This window comes from Haliaeetus leucocephalus, unplaced genomic scaffold (genome assembly GCF_000737465.1).
Source record: "Haliaeetus leucocephalus isolate CR32 unplaced genomic scaffold, Haliaeetus_leucocephalus-4.0 Scaffold362, whole genome shotgun sequence".
In the NCBI taxonomy this organism is placed as follows: Eukaryota; Metazoa; Chordata; class Aves; order Accipitriformes; family Accipitridae; genus Haliaeetus; species Haliaeetus leucocephalus.
Window position 1 is genome coordinate 2,064,979 of NW_010972798.1, and position 15,723 is coordinate 2,080,701.

At 47.1% G+C, this 15,723-nt stretch overlaps 1 protein-coding gene across 3 annotated transcripts in view; it reads right to left on the reverse strand.

Moving 5' to 3' along the window:
* PLD1 (phospholipase D1, phosphatidylcholine-specific) overlaps positions 1 to 15,723 on the reverse strand; it is a 67,002-nt gene that overhangs the window by 6,638 nt on the left and 44,641 nt on the right. For all 3 annotated transcript variants that reach the window (XM_010572897.1, XM_010572898.1, XM_010572896.1), the window contains 8 exons: positions 14,692 to 14,820; positions 14,231 to 14,349; positions 13,956 to 14,069; positions 7,869 to 7,979; positions 7,078 to 7,166; positions 3,864 to 3,977; positions 2,648 to 2,697; positions 1,479 to 1,613 (listed from right to left, as the gene is read on the reverse strand). In XM_010572897.1, the coding sequence (XP_010571199.1) occupies positions 1,479 to 1,613; positions 2,648 to 2,697; positions 3,864 to 3,977; positions 7,078 to 7,166; positions 7,869 to 7,979; positions 13,956 to 14,069; positions 14,231 to 14,349; positions 14,692 to 14,820 (861 nt within the window). The remainder of the gene's footprint in view (positions 1 to 1,478; positions 1,614 to 2,647; positions 2,698 to 3,863; positions 3,978 to 7,077; positions 7,167 to 7,868; positions 7,980 to 13,955; positions 14,070 to 14,230; positions 14,350 to 14,691; positions 14,821 to 15,723) is intronic.

A 15,723-nucleotide genomic window follows, 5' to 3' on the forward strand; every position in this document is an offset into this window, starting at 1 on the left:
GGCTGGCAGTCCTCTCCAAAACGCACCCGGTCCTGTAAGGGTTTGGGTGCGCTTGGGCTCAACGTGGCAGCTCCAGCCCTGACTGTGCACGGCGGTGGGAGCTCCCCAGCCTGCTTGTGCCATGCAGGGTCTGACACCCGCAGCGTTGCTCGAGACCAGCTGAGGCTTTATCCCCCAAAAGGGTTTCTCTGGCCCACGCAGCCCTCAGAAGGCAAGGGATGGGGGACACCGCAGCTCCAAGGGAACTGCAATAGCAAGTCATCAGGTCATTAACCCACAGAAGTGACCAAACAACAACAACAAAAAATCTCCAGACACAGCTCCCAGCCCTGAAAGAGACTCCCAGGCACCAGTTAGCCATTTAGCCTTCCCAGTGACTGAATTAACTCAAAGGGAGCTAACGCCTCCAGAGGAAAAACGAGCCAAGCCCTTCTCCGTCCTTTCACCTCCCTCTCCTGCACAGTGGCCCCATTAGCATTTTATTTCCATGCACCATCTCTTTCTTGGGTAGAAAAGGGATGACAGCAGCTCCCTATCACCTCACCAGCCAGCATGGATGCACACGCTGTATAAAAATCTGTCCTCAGGCTTACAGGTATAGAAAATAGAAATTAAAATCTGTCTCAGGCCCCCAGACCATCACAGTTGCAAGGACACTGCTCCTGCTGTGATATTAAAACCACCTTCGGGCTGCTCTGCGTACTGGAGACAGGATCTGACCCCTGAGAGGGTAACAGAGGAGCAAACCTAACCACAGGTCATCTGAGACTACAGGCTGAACTGCTGCTTTGAAGGAGGGGAGTATTTTGAGTCTTGCAAAATCTGGTATTAAGTTATTCTTTGGCAAAGTTTTCGTTGCTGATTTAGCAGATCAAAAAGGGTTTCTTTAAAGAAACAGGCTAAAATTCTGCTTTTCTGCTGCGATGTAGAACTCTGAGCCTGAAGTCTGTTGTCTTTGCTTCATGATCTCATAATAAATATGGTAACAGAAACGGATGAAATGATATCTATTACTTGTTATAACATATTTCCCCATTCTTAGGAAATGGAGCTGATAAATGACACATGTTGTCCAAGCCTTCCAAATTTTACGGCACATTCTGTTCTTTAAGGAACAGATGACAAGTCTCACAAGTCCTCCTGCTAGAGCGGAGTTTGATACAAGACAGATGGACAATATTCCCTGCACTGGGATTCTCTACACTGTTGCACAGAGATTTAAAACCATTTTAGAAACACAAATTAAATGACAGCCCTCCAAATCCTTTCCTCCCTCCTACCTACCCTCCTGATGAATTTATGAGTTTGGTTTTTTGTTTTTTTTTTTTTTAAACAGCAAAATATTTCACAAGAAAGAAATCACAACACAGAAAAGCACATGGCACTGCAGCCTGCACTGAGTACAGGCCAGAGAAGCAAAAGGACTAATCCAGATATAATTGAGTGGTCCAAACCCTTTGTGCAAGCCCCCCGCTCACCGATTATAACTGTGTTGTCATCAGCAATAAGCAGTTTGCTGTGAACGTAGATGAGCTCTGTGACTAGTTTTCCTTCCAGCTCTGCATATGTTCGAAGTCCACAGAACGAGATGTAGTTTATCCACTTATCTCCAACTGAAAATTAAAAGAGAACAAAACCGATGGGATGAGGGAGGTGGAAGAGAGAAGAAAGAGAAAAGACCCTCTTTCTAGAAAAGACCCATATGAATAACAGTTCACTTTTGACATTTTAAAGAAATAATGAACAAACAGATAATGGAAATAAGTTTCTTTAACAATAGGCTTTAAAAGCTGCCCGTGGGCGCTCTGCACTGCCCTGATCCACTGCCTGCTCAGATAGTTCCACTTTGGTGAGAAATTACCCCAATCTCCCTTGTGCAGCATGCAAATTTTCACCACTGATCCGAACATCTTAAAATAACCGGACTATACAACTGTTCTTCTGCAGATGCTGAAGAAAGGAGGCTGAAGCAGGTGTTTTGTCCATGCCTAGTACGGAAAACACGTCCTAATGTACTTGTCTGCAGTTCGGATTTACACAAAGACCTAGAACGAATGAGGCATTATGTACGCCCCTAATATTTGTGACACGTGGGTTTTCATGGTGCTCTGATTCCCAGCAGAGCAAATTCAAGCAGGCATCCTCATGGCAAGGAAGCAACTCCGAAACAGCGTCCTGCTTCGGCAGGTTTTTCCTCTCCGCGTTCATCAGCTTCCAGAAACAAGCCCAGGGTGGGATTCACGGCGGGGAGGCTGAGGGCTCCTCGCTCCCAGAAGCGTGACCCTGCTCAGGACATTTTCCAAATAACATGATCCCGAGCAGCTGCAATCATGCCGTGCTCCTCCCTGGGGCTCTCCCCTCCTCCGGATCCAGGCTGCATCCAAGTGCAAAAGTCTGACAACAGGGCCACAGCTCGCATGACCCGACAGACCTCGCCACAGGATGACGGCAGAGGAGGTCACTCACAGCCCCACCAGCCTCTAGCACACGTTGCTGTGAGATGTCCCAGTTCCCCCCGAACCCCTCAGCCACAGCAAGCCCACGTTAATAAGAAGCTAGAGGATCTGATTGATGTCTTATAGACATATCCATCGAACGGCAGCATCCCAAGACTAAACAATACAGAGGAGAAGAATAAAGCTCTTACTCTCTGTCTTCAGCTGGCCCAGGATTGAGTTTTCTCCTCGGCACATGGTCCTGGAAAGAAGGTAGGCAGCTGTCAGCACCACCGCCACTCGAGGCAATGGCATATGCTGCAGCAGAACCGGGCGAGGTAAATTGCAAACACAGATGCCTTTTAAATACCCCGTGCAGGCAGAAGAAACACGGTACTTCCAGAGCACACATTTTTCCCAAGCGACTGTTGATATACCAAGGACTGCTCGTTTCTTGAAGGAGCTCGTACCAGTCCACATAGGAGCTGGGGAGCATTTTTGCATTCTAGAGCACACCACAATGATGATAAATGTGTTACAAAAACAGGGCTGCTACTGTCTGTGCCACAGGTCTGGATGTGAAATCACATCAAGAAAAAAAAGTCAACATGTACAGAACACCAGGTCAGGGAGTTTGCGTGATTATGGCCCGACTGGAAAAGCCACAGCCGGCATCTCATTCAAAAAAACCCCCCAAAACCAACCCATGGGCAATTTCTTAAGACCTATGGTTGCCCTTGCAGAAGAAAGCTCAAGCAGAAGGGCCCGGTTAGGGAGACGTGCTGCTTTCCTTCTGCTTGTGTCTCCTGTCCCGCTTATCCTTCTGGAAGTGCGGTAGGACCCCTGCAGACCAGCAGACAAGGGAGATTTCACTCTGGAGGCAGCAGTAGTCTCTGCAGACCCACTGCGCCCTGGCCATGCCATAACACAGCAGCTTTCCAGTAAAACCAGCTTGCCTTGGGCCATTTTGCCTTCCTCTACAGCCCATTCCCAGCGCCAGGCTACCTGGGCACCGCTGCGTCTCAGTCCTTCCCATGAGACCTGCTGTGCTGCAAGGACCGCCAAAACCATCCATCCTGGAGCGGGGGAACCACAGAGCCAGGCAAAGCATCGGCCGAAAAAGCAGATTTGGAGACAAAGAATTCCGGGATTTGTGTAAGGGATTGGGGGATCCGCCGCACCAGGGCAGAGGGATTTCATCACAGAGAGTACCGGGCTTTACCCACCGTAATTCCCCACTCGGTGAGCATCGCCTCACCTCCTAACGCAAATCCCACAGCTAGCAAATAAATGAGCTAAAGTACTAAGGGAAAGTTAGACAAACAGTTTTCTTCGCCTTTTCCCAACGCTCCCTGCTCATGCAGATATCCGACGGGACGCTGATGGCACCACCGGGGAGGTCTCCGGCAGCGGGGCCGCCTGCCGTACCTGTAGTTGAAGTGCATGATGGCCTGCAGCGCGTTCCCTCCGCCCGTCGAAATGTCTCCTTCGAACCCAGGCAGCAGCGGGATCACCACGTATACTCGGAAACGCTTGTTTTCCCTGAAATCACAGTTTGGGGGAATATTAGCCCGCAAATGTTACAGCTTCGTACAAAGTGAAGTCCCCTCGGTTTCACTTTCCCTGTGCTGACCCGACTTGGTTTCCAGCCAAGGCTACCACACAAATTTTAAGGGAGCAAAGTGTGAAACATATTTCCAGTTTCAGGTCTTCATCACCTGTCATCAGTACTTCAGCGAGTGCTCAAACCTTCAGGAGGAGAAGGAATAATTTACTCTCGGCAGACAACAAAAGAAGCTAAAAGAAAAGAAACACGTTTTCACTGAAGTTCAAGGGCAGGCTAATTATTTTGCAGATTGTGTCTGCCACTATAAAAGTTCGTTTGAGGACCCCGACAGCCCAGTCACACGGCTACTGGTGCAGACTGGTGTGTACAACTGCCTGGCAGAGCACAGCAAAGATCACAGAGCTGTCACAGGCAGAAACCCAAAATCTAACCTGACATTCCCACTGCACCCTGGTTTTCAGAAGTCAGAAACATCACAGAAGGTGGAAAAAGCTCAGGGCACAAGCAAAACATTGATCATTTAAGGAAGGCAAGTATTTCACTGATATATCACAACCCACAAAAACTCAGTTCCAGAGCTCCCCCAAACTAAACCATACCCTAAACTGTGATCCCATTGAGAACAAAAGCTACAGCTGTGGCACTGCCTGAGGCTTTTCTTAAAGCCCACCTTTGGGTTTTCTTTGCTGACAAAAGCCAGATGCATCAGCTCTGCCAGTGCTTTCCAGGCACCCCTGGGTGCTGGCAATCCCTTGCCCTGCACCCCAGAGGAGGAGGAGGAGGAGGATGGTCCATTGAAGGGTGCTGCCACTAGATGGCAAACACAGTTTAATCAGGAAAAACCATTTCAGGAGCAGTCTGAAGATAAGCCAGTCTGCAGTTTTTATTAAAAGTATTCCTTCCTCAGAGAAGCCCTGCCTGTGGATTTGGAATTGTGAAGAACTGGGGTCTTGTCTGAGCTGGGAGGGAGCTGGTGAGGACCTGTGTTTCTTTAATTTCAACCAGTGCTTCTTTATAGCTGTGCTAGGCACTGTAAACTAGCTTTAGCCTGACAGCAGACCTCAGAAACAGTTAATGAGGTCTTACTGGTACACAACGAGACTTTGAAACTAAGCCTGTTTGTTTCATGAAAAAGATCTACCAACAAAAGCATTCCCCCAAAAGCAGCTTGTTTGTCTAAGCCCAGTGTTTATTAAACTAGTTAGAGAGCCACCCATGAAAAAAAGAGGAAACCAAGAAAAGAACATTATTAATTACATCAGTAGAAAATATTTAGTTTAGAAGAGTGAGAAGTGTACAAGCTTAACTGAAGAACTTAATTTATAATTAAACATCTGTTTTCCTGGGTCAATTTGCAACATAAGCATTATGATACAATCCATTTAGGTCTGAATTTACTTTTAATCTTAGGCAACGCCAAGCACTCTGGAGTATGCAGAATTTGAATCTTATATTCTGTTAGGAATCACTGACATTAAGCTGGCACACTATTGGCATAAAATTGTGGAGTAATACAAAAGCGAGCATGACATCTGAAAATGGGTCACCGAAGAATTTGTGCAATTCCCTTCGGTACTAGACTTTTTGATGTCTGGATGGAATGCCACCCTTTATATAAATTTTATGTGAGAGGAAAAATCTTAGCAGATTACCTGGAGAATTTGCCACTTCCTCAGTAGCATAGCTAAAAGCAGGCAACCGATGCAAAGGACCGATGGCGCAATCAGTTCCCAAAGGCAGGAAAGGCAATCCAGAGGAGCTTTCCAGGTGGACACCAACCAGCACAGAGATGCCACATCCAACTGCCTGCGAGCCTCGAGGTTGCAATGCAAACACCAGCAATGCCATTTCCAGCAGCGCTGGCACAACTCCTCATTTACCCCGGGTGAGAAAATCCACCCCATCTTTTCAGCCTTAGCTCATTTCAATTATTTGGGCTATGCACTGCAGCTCACAGATTACCAGCAACTCCACCCTGTTACCCTGCCCTGTTGTTAATGGCACAGCTGATAACACCCACGCTCTCCCGGTTTAAACTGTGCTCCTCTTTCCACAGTGCCTCTGAACAAAGCCTGTTTCATGGCAGGTCCTGTGACCTTGCAGATACTGCCCGTACCCCGGTGTCTGTCTGTCTGTCTGTCTGGGGTTGGTTGCCTTTACCCAAGTGGGAACTTCCAAGCTCAAGTGCGAAAGAGAGAGAAATTTCTGTGACTCTGGAGAGAGCACGTCTGGGAAAGCAGCCCCTGCATAGCTCTGGACGACTACAATACAGAAAAAATAATCATTGCAAGAAACATCTCCGTGCCTGGCAAAAAAGCACATGAGAGATGAGAGGAAGAAATTTAGAAAGTTTTCTGTATATCAGCCCAGCAAGACCAGGATACAGTTGTAGACTATGACATACGTGTATCTTAAAGAGAGACTCCAGGGGAGCAACATTAAGCAAGGCTGTCCAGGATCAAAGCAAAGACAAGACACTACCTGTGGTATTAATGTTAACATGGGGTTAGGCATGCTGAACTAAAAGGAGTGTCTAAACCGTGGTTGGATTTGATCCATCCAGGAGCAAACAATGGTCTCCTTGCAATGGCTGGAGGTTGTAAACACCCTCCAGCACTTACCAGAAAAAGTTGTTCAAACAATAGCTGAACCCTGCAGTCACATCCTCAAAATGTGTTTGCCCCCCCTATTTGAAGCCAATCCTCTCTATAGATAACTTAAATCAGCCGCAAATCCCAGTTCAGCCTTCTCACCCATTGACTTGCCTTACCACGCAGTTCAAGACTGGCTGGCTATGGAGCAAAGGTGTCACTGAACTGGAGTATAAAGGACTTGCTTTTAAACAAGTTGCAGAGTTAAAAATACATTTGCATCAGGTTAAGTCCAGAAAACCACTCGTTGGCTGCAAAGAAACCACTAAAGAGTCTCACGGCTGCAAAAGCAAGCAGATGTTTGACCGCATCAGTTCTGCGTTGGAAAAGCTATCGTACAGTTGTGTCCATTAAGATATTATTTTACACCACATCATATAAATGCACCTGGAAGACTTTCATTGCCTTGTTAAGAACAGGTTACCTGTGAGCTTTAAGAATCCTCTGAGCAATCGCATCGCCAATCTTGTTCCAGACAACTTTGTCATCAGCACAGCTAATAAAAAACTGGTTCTGCAGGAAAAGCAAGCAAAGCTACTGTCAGACACTGCCAGCTATGAACAAAAAAAAAATACGTATGCTTCATTTCAGACCAAGAGCAACTACAGATAGCCGGGTTTGTGTGCCATTTGAATTGATGCTTTTTTTATTATTATTATTATATGATGTGTGTTTCTGTGCTCACTTAGGGAATGAATTAGTCCTTATTAATCACACTCCTTAGAAAGTTCACATAAAGAACATCCTAACAAGAGGCTAAAAAAAAAAAGAAAAAAAGAGAATAAGCGTCTCCATTCAGCCAGCACTGAGAGCCTCTCCAACACAGGAGATTCCTGAAGCTCAAGGCTGCACAGATGCGAGATTCAGGCATGCACAGGGGACTCTGCAAGCCATGGAGGGGACAGGAAGACTATTGCACAGGCCATGAAAGTTGCTGAAAATTTTGCAAAGAGGCTTATAAAGGAGAGGTCTACTTTTTTTTCACCTTATGGTCAGAAGGCTGTCAGGGTACATACCCATCAACCTGGTCCAAAGACCACTGAAGTCAATGGAAACAGCCCCAAAAACGCAGAGCAGATGCTGTATTAATAGCCACAGGTGTCTAAATGCATAAAAAACTAAGACCAAACCTCAAGAAGCAGAAGTACCCTCCTGATGGCTGCGAGCCATGCCCGGAGCATCAGGACCCTCCTGCTTTTCCTCATTGCCACTCACTTCTATATATATGTAGTGCTTGCTGTTTTCTATCACGCTGACGTAGGCATTGTGGATGGACTCCTCGTGGTATTTAATGCCAGCGGACCAGTCAGCAGCAGAACGGATCACCTGGAAAACAAGAGATTAACATCTTCAGCTCTCTCCCATCCAGGACGGCACAGCATTGCAACTGAATTATTTAAGAGGCAATGCTCTTCCCCGGCACTGGTCACCTATCAGGATTTCGCTAAATAAGGTTAATACATGCAACATTCACAATTTATACTGCATTTGTAATAAGAAGAAAGGATGCTCAAAAATAGTATTAATGCTTAATAATGTTTTGATTGAAAACATAAATGCCCTGATCCTTTGCTGCATTACTGCCCTCTCTCACCTGAGCAGTTTTAGGTATGATAGAAGCAGCCCAGCAGCATGTTCTTGCTTAAGGTCTTATGATAAACTGCTTTTAAAACCACCTAAATTTCCAAGCTTTAGGGGTGCACATCCAATCAGTGATCTCCTCTCTAGCAGTATTTAAAAGCTGGTCTCCAGCTGGGGCAATGCATTTTTCCCACAAACAGGCAGCACATAATTATACAGTCGGTCTGATAATGCAGGCCATTTCTTTGTCCTGAGCACTCGAGGTCATTTATTTCTTCTGCCAAATTCTTGCACAAGCCATCCGATTTGGGATGATACGACTTTTAAAATTCATAGCAGTTCAGCTGCCTGCACTTATTTATTAATTTTTACTGGAAATCCACATTTAAAGTAGATACTGCGAGATCCCTGAGGCACGTTCTCCCCCCGTCTCCTGCAGTTCTGGTGCAAGAGAGTCAAACCGCTATGAGAAACAATCTTTGTTCACGCTCTCGACCTGGCTGAGCAAGGCCCACAGCAGACAGCTTCCCATCCCTGACAGCCGGAGATGCTGCGGCATCTCCCACTTCTCTGCTTTGAGTCAAGAAGCAACCACGCTATGCCCTGAGTGACATTTTCCTAGATGGAAATGTAGTTTTTAATTAAGGGTTGGCAGGGTACGTGCTCAGGGGAAATAATTACTCATGATTAGCCTCTGTCTTTAAACATTGTCAAGACAAAAACGGTGAAACAATAGCCTTAAAATATCTCAATACAGCCATTATACCAGCACTCAGGGCCAGTCACACACAGGACAAGATCCAAATGCTGAGGATCCGTGAAACGTGTGTGTCAGTACCCGCAAAATCCTGATCTCTTTCGGGGCTCAACAACATTTTGCCCTGGAAATCCCTCCCATGGATTTCTTTTAATTCTCAGTGTCCAGCTTCTGCTTTGCTCCGTGTTACTCTCCTGTCCCCTTGACATCCCCAATACCCTGACCCTGAGCTCTGCTGTCACCTTGTCATCACCATCCACCATCAAAGCAGGCTGCTGGCCGTGGCACGGCTGAGGACTTTTGAGGGCTAATTACCAGTCGTATACTAGTAGATAATGATTTGGCCCTTTGGTCCAGGTGCTGTATGCCTGACCCAAACCAATCCTCTGGTCTCCACAGCATCTCTGGAGGTGGCACTGAGGGACATTGCTGTTAAGCAGCACACGACTCCTGAGCTAATTCCTCCACCTGGACAGAAGGAGCCCTCTCCCACAGGTCACCAAAAAAGAGATGCTGCAGCTCTCCTATTTGGCTGCTCACTTGGCCAACAGGAGGGAGCACTCTGCAGCCTCCTGAACCGAACGCCGCAGATGCTTGAGCGAGGTTGCTAGCCTGGATGCAAGGGCCAGCACAGCCTTTGCTGGTCCCAAACAGCCGCCCCTTCGCCTGCATCAACCTCCGCAAGGCGATGCTGTTCATGCCCGTAGGGTTTTAATCACCCGTTTGGTTTGCGAAGCCAAGGCTGTGCGCTCCCACGTGCCCTGGGCACTGCTGAAACCCCACCGAGCGCCACGGCAGACAGAGCTTCTGAACAAAATTCCACCATTTGCATTAATAAGGACAGAAAAACAGAAAGCAGCCCTTCCGCCTTCACCGGCACAGCTGGTGATGAGCAGCCAGGCCACAAAGTGCATCCCTGTGGGCTGGGGACCTCCAGCAAACGCAGTCTGGAATTGCACTTCAGAAAGCTGCAGATTGTAGCTTCCTCGTGTACAAAGTACTGATATTTAATCCTTTTTTTTTTTTTTGATACTTAACTTTGTCCATGCTCCAAAGAGCCGCTTCTCTTTTCAAGATCAGCTGCTGAGCCCTGCACTGAACAAAGTAACTTCCACATTTACCCTCATTTACAGCAGCAATAGCTGAAACTGCTGGGAACGAGGAATAAACATCCTTTTCTGAATTGGGAGCCTGATAGCACCAAAGCCCCTCACTTTGAAAGACAACTTTACTGCTGGGAGACAAGTTTATTCCAAACCAGCGATGCCACCTGACCCAACAAAACCATCACTCAGGACCATCCCTTCCCAGCACCTCGGCTTCCCAGCACATCACTCACCTGCCCTTCCCTGCCTTCCTCTTCACCCCTCCACACGCCGGCACCCCAGCTCCCTCCGCACACCAAGCTGCCCGCTGTTACATGACCATCATCCCTCTACCCTCACCCCAGAGCGACGTGTCACGGCTTGTCCTAAAAAGCTGGCTCCGCATCACCCAAATCGCTCACGTCAGGTACCACCTCAAATCCATGTGCGGAGGGAAGGCGTCAGAAGATGCTGGCTGGGGCAGCAGAACGGGCGTAAGGTGTTCCAGCTTGGACCTCCTCAAAATAAAGTTATTTTTTAACCTAGACCACTTTAGTGTATTTAAAGCGAGCTGGTTCAAACCCAACCTATTTCGCTGGGGAGAAAAAGCCACCCGCTGCCCAGCACAGCCCCTGCGAACCAGGGCTGGTGTCTCCATGCTCCTTCTCCTCTCCCTCAAGTCTCTCAAAAGCAGCACCGAGTGCTGTGCCAGGCTTGTCATCCCTTTAACTTCTTTCACCGATACAACAGTAATAAATTTGATGTTTGCTGTGGGCTAGCACGTAAATCCTGAACAATGCAAGCTCTCATGCAGACTTCAAAGAGGTAAGGCCATTAGCCGTTGCCAGAGCATTAAATTTTCATTGCGTTTACATCAGGAACTGGATATTGCCTCACCATGTCACATCTTTTGCAGCCTGGCTTTGGCCGATAACTGCAAACTCTGGAATGGAAATAGAGAGATGGAAAAAAACCTGGCACTGCCTTTGGCAGACAGCTATTTGACTCTTGCAAAAATCAATGTACAATCACATCGCTCTTGCGAACAAAGCCCAGAAGTTCAAACGAAAGAGGATGAGAGACCATGCCTGACCAACCTGTGGAGCCGACGGGCTCCTTTTCTCCTTCCCAGCCCGTACCTCCACGTCGTTTCCCACGCATGCCGCATTCATCCTCCCTGCCCAGGGGAAAGCCCCTGTCAGTGCCGCTCCTGCTATCCCCACCCTCCCAAAAACACTTCCCTGCTCCTCTCCTCTGACAAAGGAGAGCAAAACCAGATGGTACAACGAGGTCAAAATCTGTTGCTGACAGGTCAGTGGCTTGGGCCTGCAGCAATGCTGCAATCCCCACAGATCCTTTGTATATTCCCTTCCTCTGATCTGCCCACAATTGAAGACAGACTTGCAAACAAGTTCAGAAAGAAGAAAACCGGCAGCCAGACTTTTTTCAATCACCCCACAGCCAAGGACAGTCACTGGATGCTGGATTGTACCTCGGGGCAGTAGCTTCTGCTTGTAAAGTCCCTATACAGCACCAAAATGGGGATAACGCTGGTTTGGCTGTTGGCCAGCCAAAGGATTCAATATCAAGAACAACAACAATATTTCTCTAGTTTTTCTGGATATAAAAGTTGGTGAAAGATTTTAGGGTATCTGCTTATTTCTGCGCTGGACTGTACCACTGAAAGGAGACACGAGCACTGGCAGCCCTCTGTTCCAAAACTAATATATGGGACGGGCAAGAGGTTGATGTTCCTGTGACTGCAGGAAAGAAGCCACGCAGGGACACCCTGACACACGCCTCGGGAACTCCAGAAAAAGGCAACCGGGAGGAAGGGGGGTTCAGATCCAGGCTGCGGGTGTCCTGCCCTCTCCCCACCTCCTGCAGCAGCCAAATCCGAAACCTTCATCAGGAGGAGAGATTGAGCCGCTCGCCGACCCATTGGATGCTCAGGGCACTTGTGTCACGCAGGGATCGATGGAAACCAGGCCAATGTGAACATTACGGAGGAGACAGCCAAAATTATAGTATGTGCATGCAAAACCACGCCTCAGAGCTCAAGGAGATCACCCAGAGATCATAAATCAGCTGAAGCAGCTTGGGGCCAAGGGACCTGCACCCAGGCAGGGTGCACCAGCCTGGGCAGAGGAGCTACCCTCACCACTTCCACCATGCTTGGGGCGGCAAAAACTCTTCCCCCAGTCTTCCCTCATACCAGGAAGGCTGGTAGATTGCAGGGCAACATATTTTCAGCCTAATATCATATAGTTTTATTTATCTGGTTATGTGCAGGGCTGGGCTACCCTGACAGGTCTCTAAAAGCTGCAATTTGACATAAATTAGAAATGAGCAAGGTAGTTTCAAATGAATAATTTACAAGACAAACCTGCTTTCTTTTCGCTGTTTATGGCATTGCTGAGAATAGCCCCTCATTTCCTGGAATGTATCAGTTATTTGCAATGCCCCAACAATGTTGTGACAAGGCTAGTTTTCAAACAGCTCACCCATCGCTCAGCATTGGTGTATGTGGCATTTAGCAGTCACCATTTGAGCTTCATCCTCCTCTCCCACGGGCTGATGCCCTGAGCCAGCAGCTCTGCAGTACGGACCGAGGGAAAGTCGGACCTAGGCTGTGCTCAGTTTAGTTTCTCCTTTGGGAACCGCTTCCAGTTCTGTAATCAGTAGAGCTTAACTTTTTGCTATAGCAAACGCCACGATTTAGAAGTTGAGGCTTATTTTGCGGTTAGAGCGCACTCAGGGGACACAAGCCCCCTCACTTCCACAAGAACAAAATTTCCCAAAAAGCTGGGGTCACGAACGCAGCTGGGGAAACATGATGATGCCCGAAGCAAGACTATTTCTCAACAAGCTGCGAGCATTGTTTTGGAGGCTGATGTAAAACGCCCGAGACCCATGACACAAGATCCCTGTGCTGGCCATCCCTCACACTGCGCGGGGAGGAGCAGACAATGCCCTGGCAACCCACAAACCCATAAAAATGCATCTCGTTACACTAAGCTTCCCCAAGCGGTGCTGTCATCTGGGTGGACCACTCCTTATGAAGAGCAAAGGCATGCATTTTTCCCTGGTTTTGGTCTAATTGCTCTTATTTCGTACATCTTTCATCCACAGAGACGCACAACTGTTTTGCTGCTTCAGCATAACTATTTTGACTTTGTGTTCTTCAACAAGTCCACGTTTCTGCTGGGTAACAGTAGTATTCAATATACACGCTCAATATAGCTAACCAGGTTTTTAAATATCGGTATCTTGGCAATTATGACTGAGGATGATTGTCACAAACAAGACTGTGGGCTGACTGTGCAGAACTGCAGAGGACCCACAGGGCTGAGCAGCTGCATAATAAAATGCAGATGAAATTCAATGCAGAAAGCAACAGCCCCAAGCCTCCACTTAATGCTGGGCTCTAGCTGACCACTACCCGTCTGAACGAGGCGTCGGGGGCCTGGTAGACTGCTCTAAGATCTGGGATAAATACTCAGTGGGCAGCCTCAACCCATCAGGCCTGCCCAAAACATAAACCCCAAATGTTAGGGATTCGAAGAAAAGCAGCAGAAAACAAAATAGAAAATTACACAGCTATACAAAGTCATGGTGTTCCCACAACGTGAGTACTGCATACAGCTCGGTCCTCTTATCTCAGAGGTGGAGGTATAAATTATCTCTACTGCAAGAGTTGCATTATTTTATTGTAATTGAGGACCTGACCACCTACGCTGTGAGTTAAATTCAACAAGAGTTTTTCATTTTATATTTTCAAGTTCTGCAGAGGGTCTGTCAGGCATCGACACTTCCCGCGGGAAAGATCCAAAACAAGCTCTATAAGGAGTAGGTGAGCTGGAGACCACGAACACTCACCTGGACTGTGGCATTAACAGACTCAGGCACCTGATACTTCAACTCGTTAGCAGTTTGCTGAGATTTTGGCAACAGGAATGGGTAGGACAGGGACCGGTATTTGGGCTTCATAATCTGCCCAGGAGGAAAAAAAAAAAAAAAAAAAGTACTTGAAGAGATTGCAACATAGCAGAATAACATATAAAAAAAATAAAATGCACACCTATGGAGGGCACGTGGATGAGGCAGGGGCTGTATTTATTTCCGTGCCCCCGGCAGCAATGCCCATACCCCACCTTGGTGAAGTTCCAGCGCTGGATGAAGTGTCGGGCGACATCACGGGCCGCTTTGCCGTGCACCACGGACGAGATGTCATGCCAGGGCATCCTCGGGGTGGTGTATCTGTCAATGAAGTCTACGGAACAGGAAAGCACATTTGGACCTCCTCAGGCAAAGGACATGAACGTGGAAAAGCACGGTATGCCCCTTCTCAAACTGAAGTTTCTGGGACACAGCACCGAGGGCTGTGCAGGTGAATTATCATGCAATAGCCCGCAGCCCAAGTCCATGGATCGTAATGGCATTAATTGGCCCTAGAACCTCTCAGAGGGAGTTTTGCTGCTTCTTCCTAGCAGCCAAACAAAACCAGCCTCATAACCTCTGGCTCAGAAGCAGGAAAAAATATGGTTTGAGACTGAAAAGATGCAGAAGAAGGTTTGGGGGAATGTAATGACTTCCAGGGTGCAAAGGCACTTACCAGCAAAAGGTTTGTCAAGTTGAACCCAGTCTTTAAAGACGAAGTTGCAATAGTCTTTTCCGTGCCAAAACCTGGTTTCCCCAAGCAGCTCGCCAACACCCGTCTTCAAGCTGCGGATGGATCCTTTATCTGTCACAGGCAAACAAGATAACAAAAACACACGCTCTGAAGTCACAGCTGTCCATCGCACACTGCTGGCGAGACCGGAGCTGTTTTCTCCCTAGTCTTCCTGTTGCTTTCAAACGATGCATATGAGTAGTTTTAATTCCCTATTTCAATATCTGTTATACAATCAGGGCAGGTAATATATAAGAGTCTGTTACGGAAACAAAAAGCAGATGCTGAATTCTCTCTACACTGTACTTAAAAAAAAAAAATATCACCCTATAATCATTTGCCTTTGCACAGTTCTATGACACCTAAACATTACCATGTGGGGTTCACTCCCAGCTGCGACTGACCTTAGTGGATGTATGTACAGGAACATCACATACATCATCTACTTAATATTAGTATTTTACAATACTAATGAACTAATTTCACCTTCTCTGCTAGAGGGTTCATTATTTTGCCTCTATAGCAGGGTGTATCTCCTCTAACAGAAGCTACTCTTTATTAACTAGAACGAGATGATTAAAAAGCTCATATTCCCTCATTAAGTATTGTGGGTTTTGTTTGTTTGATTTTGTTTTTTCAAATAACCATGTCATCTTTTGATACGATTTTACATGTTCGACAAATGGATCCTGACTTCCAAATTGATAGTGATTAAAAATGGTCTAAAATATTGTAGACAGAGATATTCCCTCTAACAGGATCGCTTTTCTAGAGCACCTATTTTGGGTGCGGAGTGAACTCTTTTTCCTCTCTCTTAAGAAAACCAAAACCATTGGCCTAGACCATAAACATTTAACTAGCATTACTTCCTGACCCTGAGAGCAGCCTTCACCTGCAGTACCAAATACTAGTGCGATAATCACACGGTAACATGCCAACAGCAGAAGTCTTCTCCTAACCCAACCACATCACCAG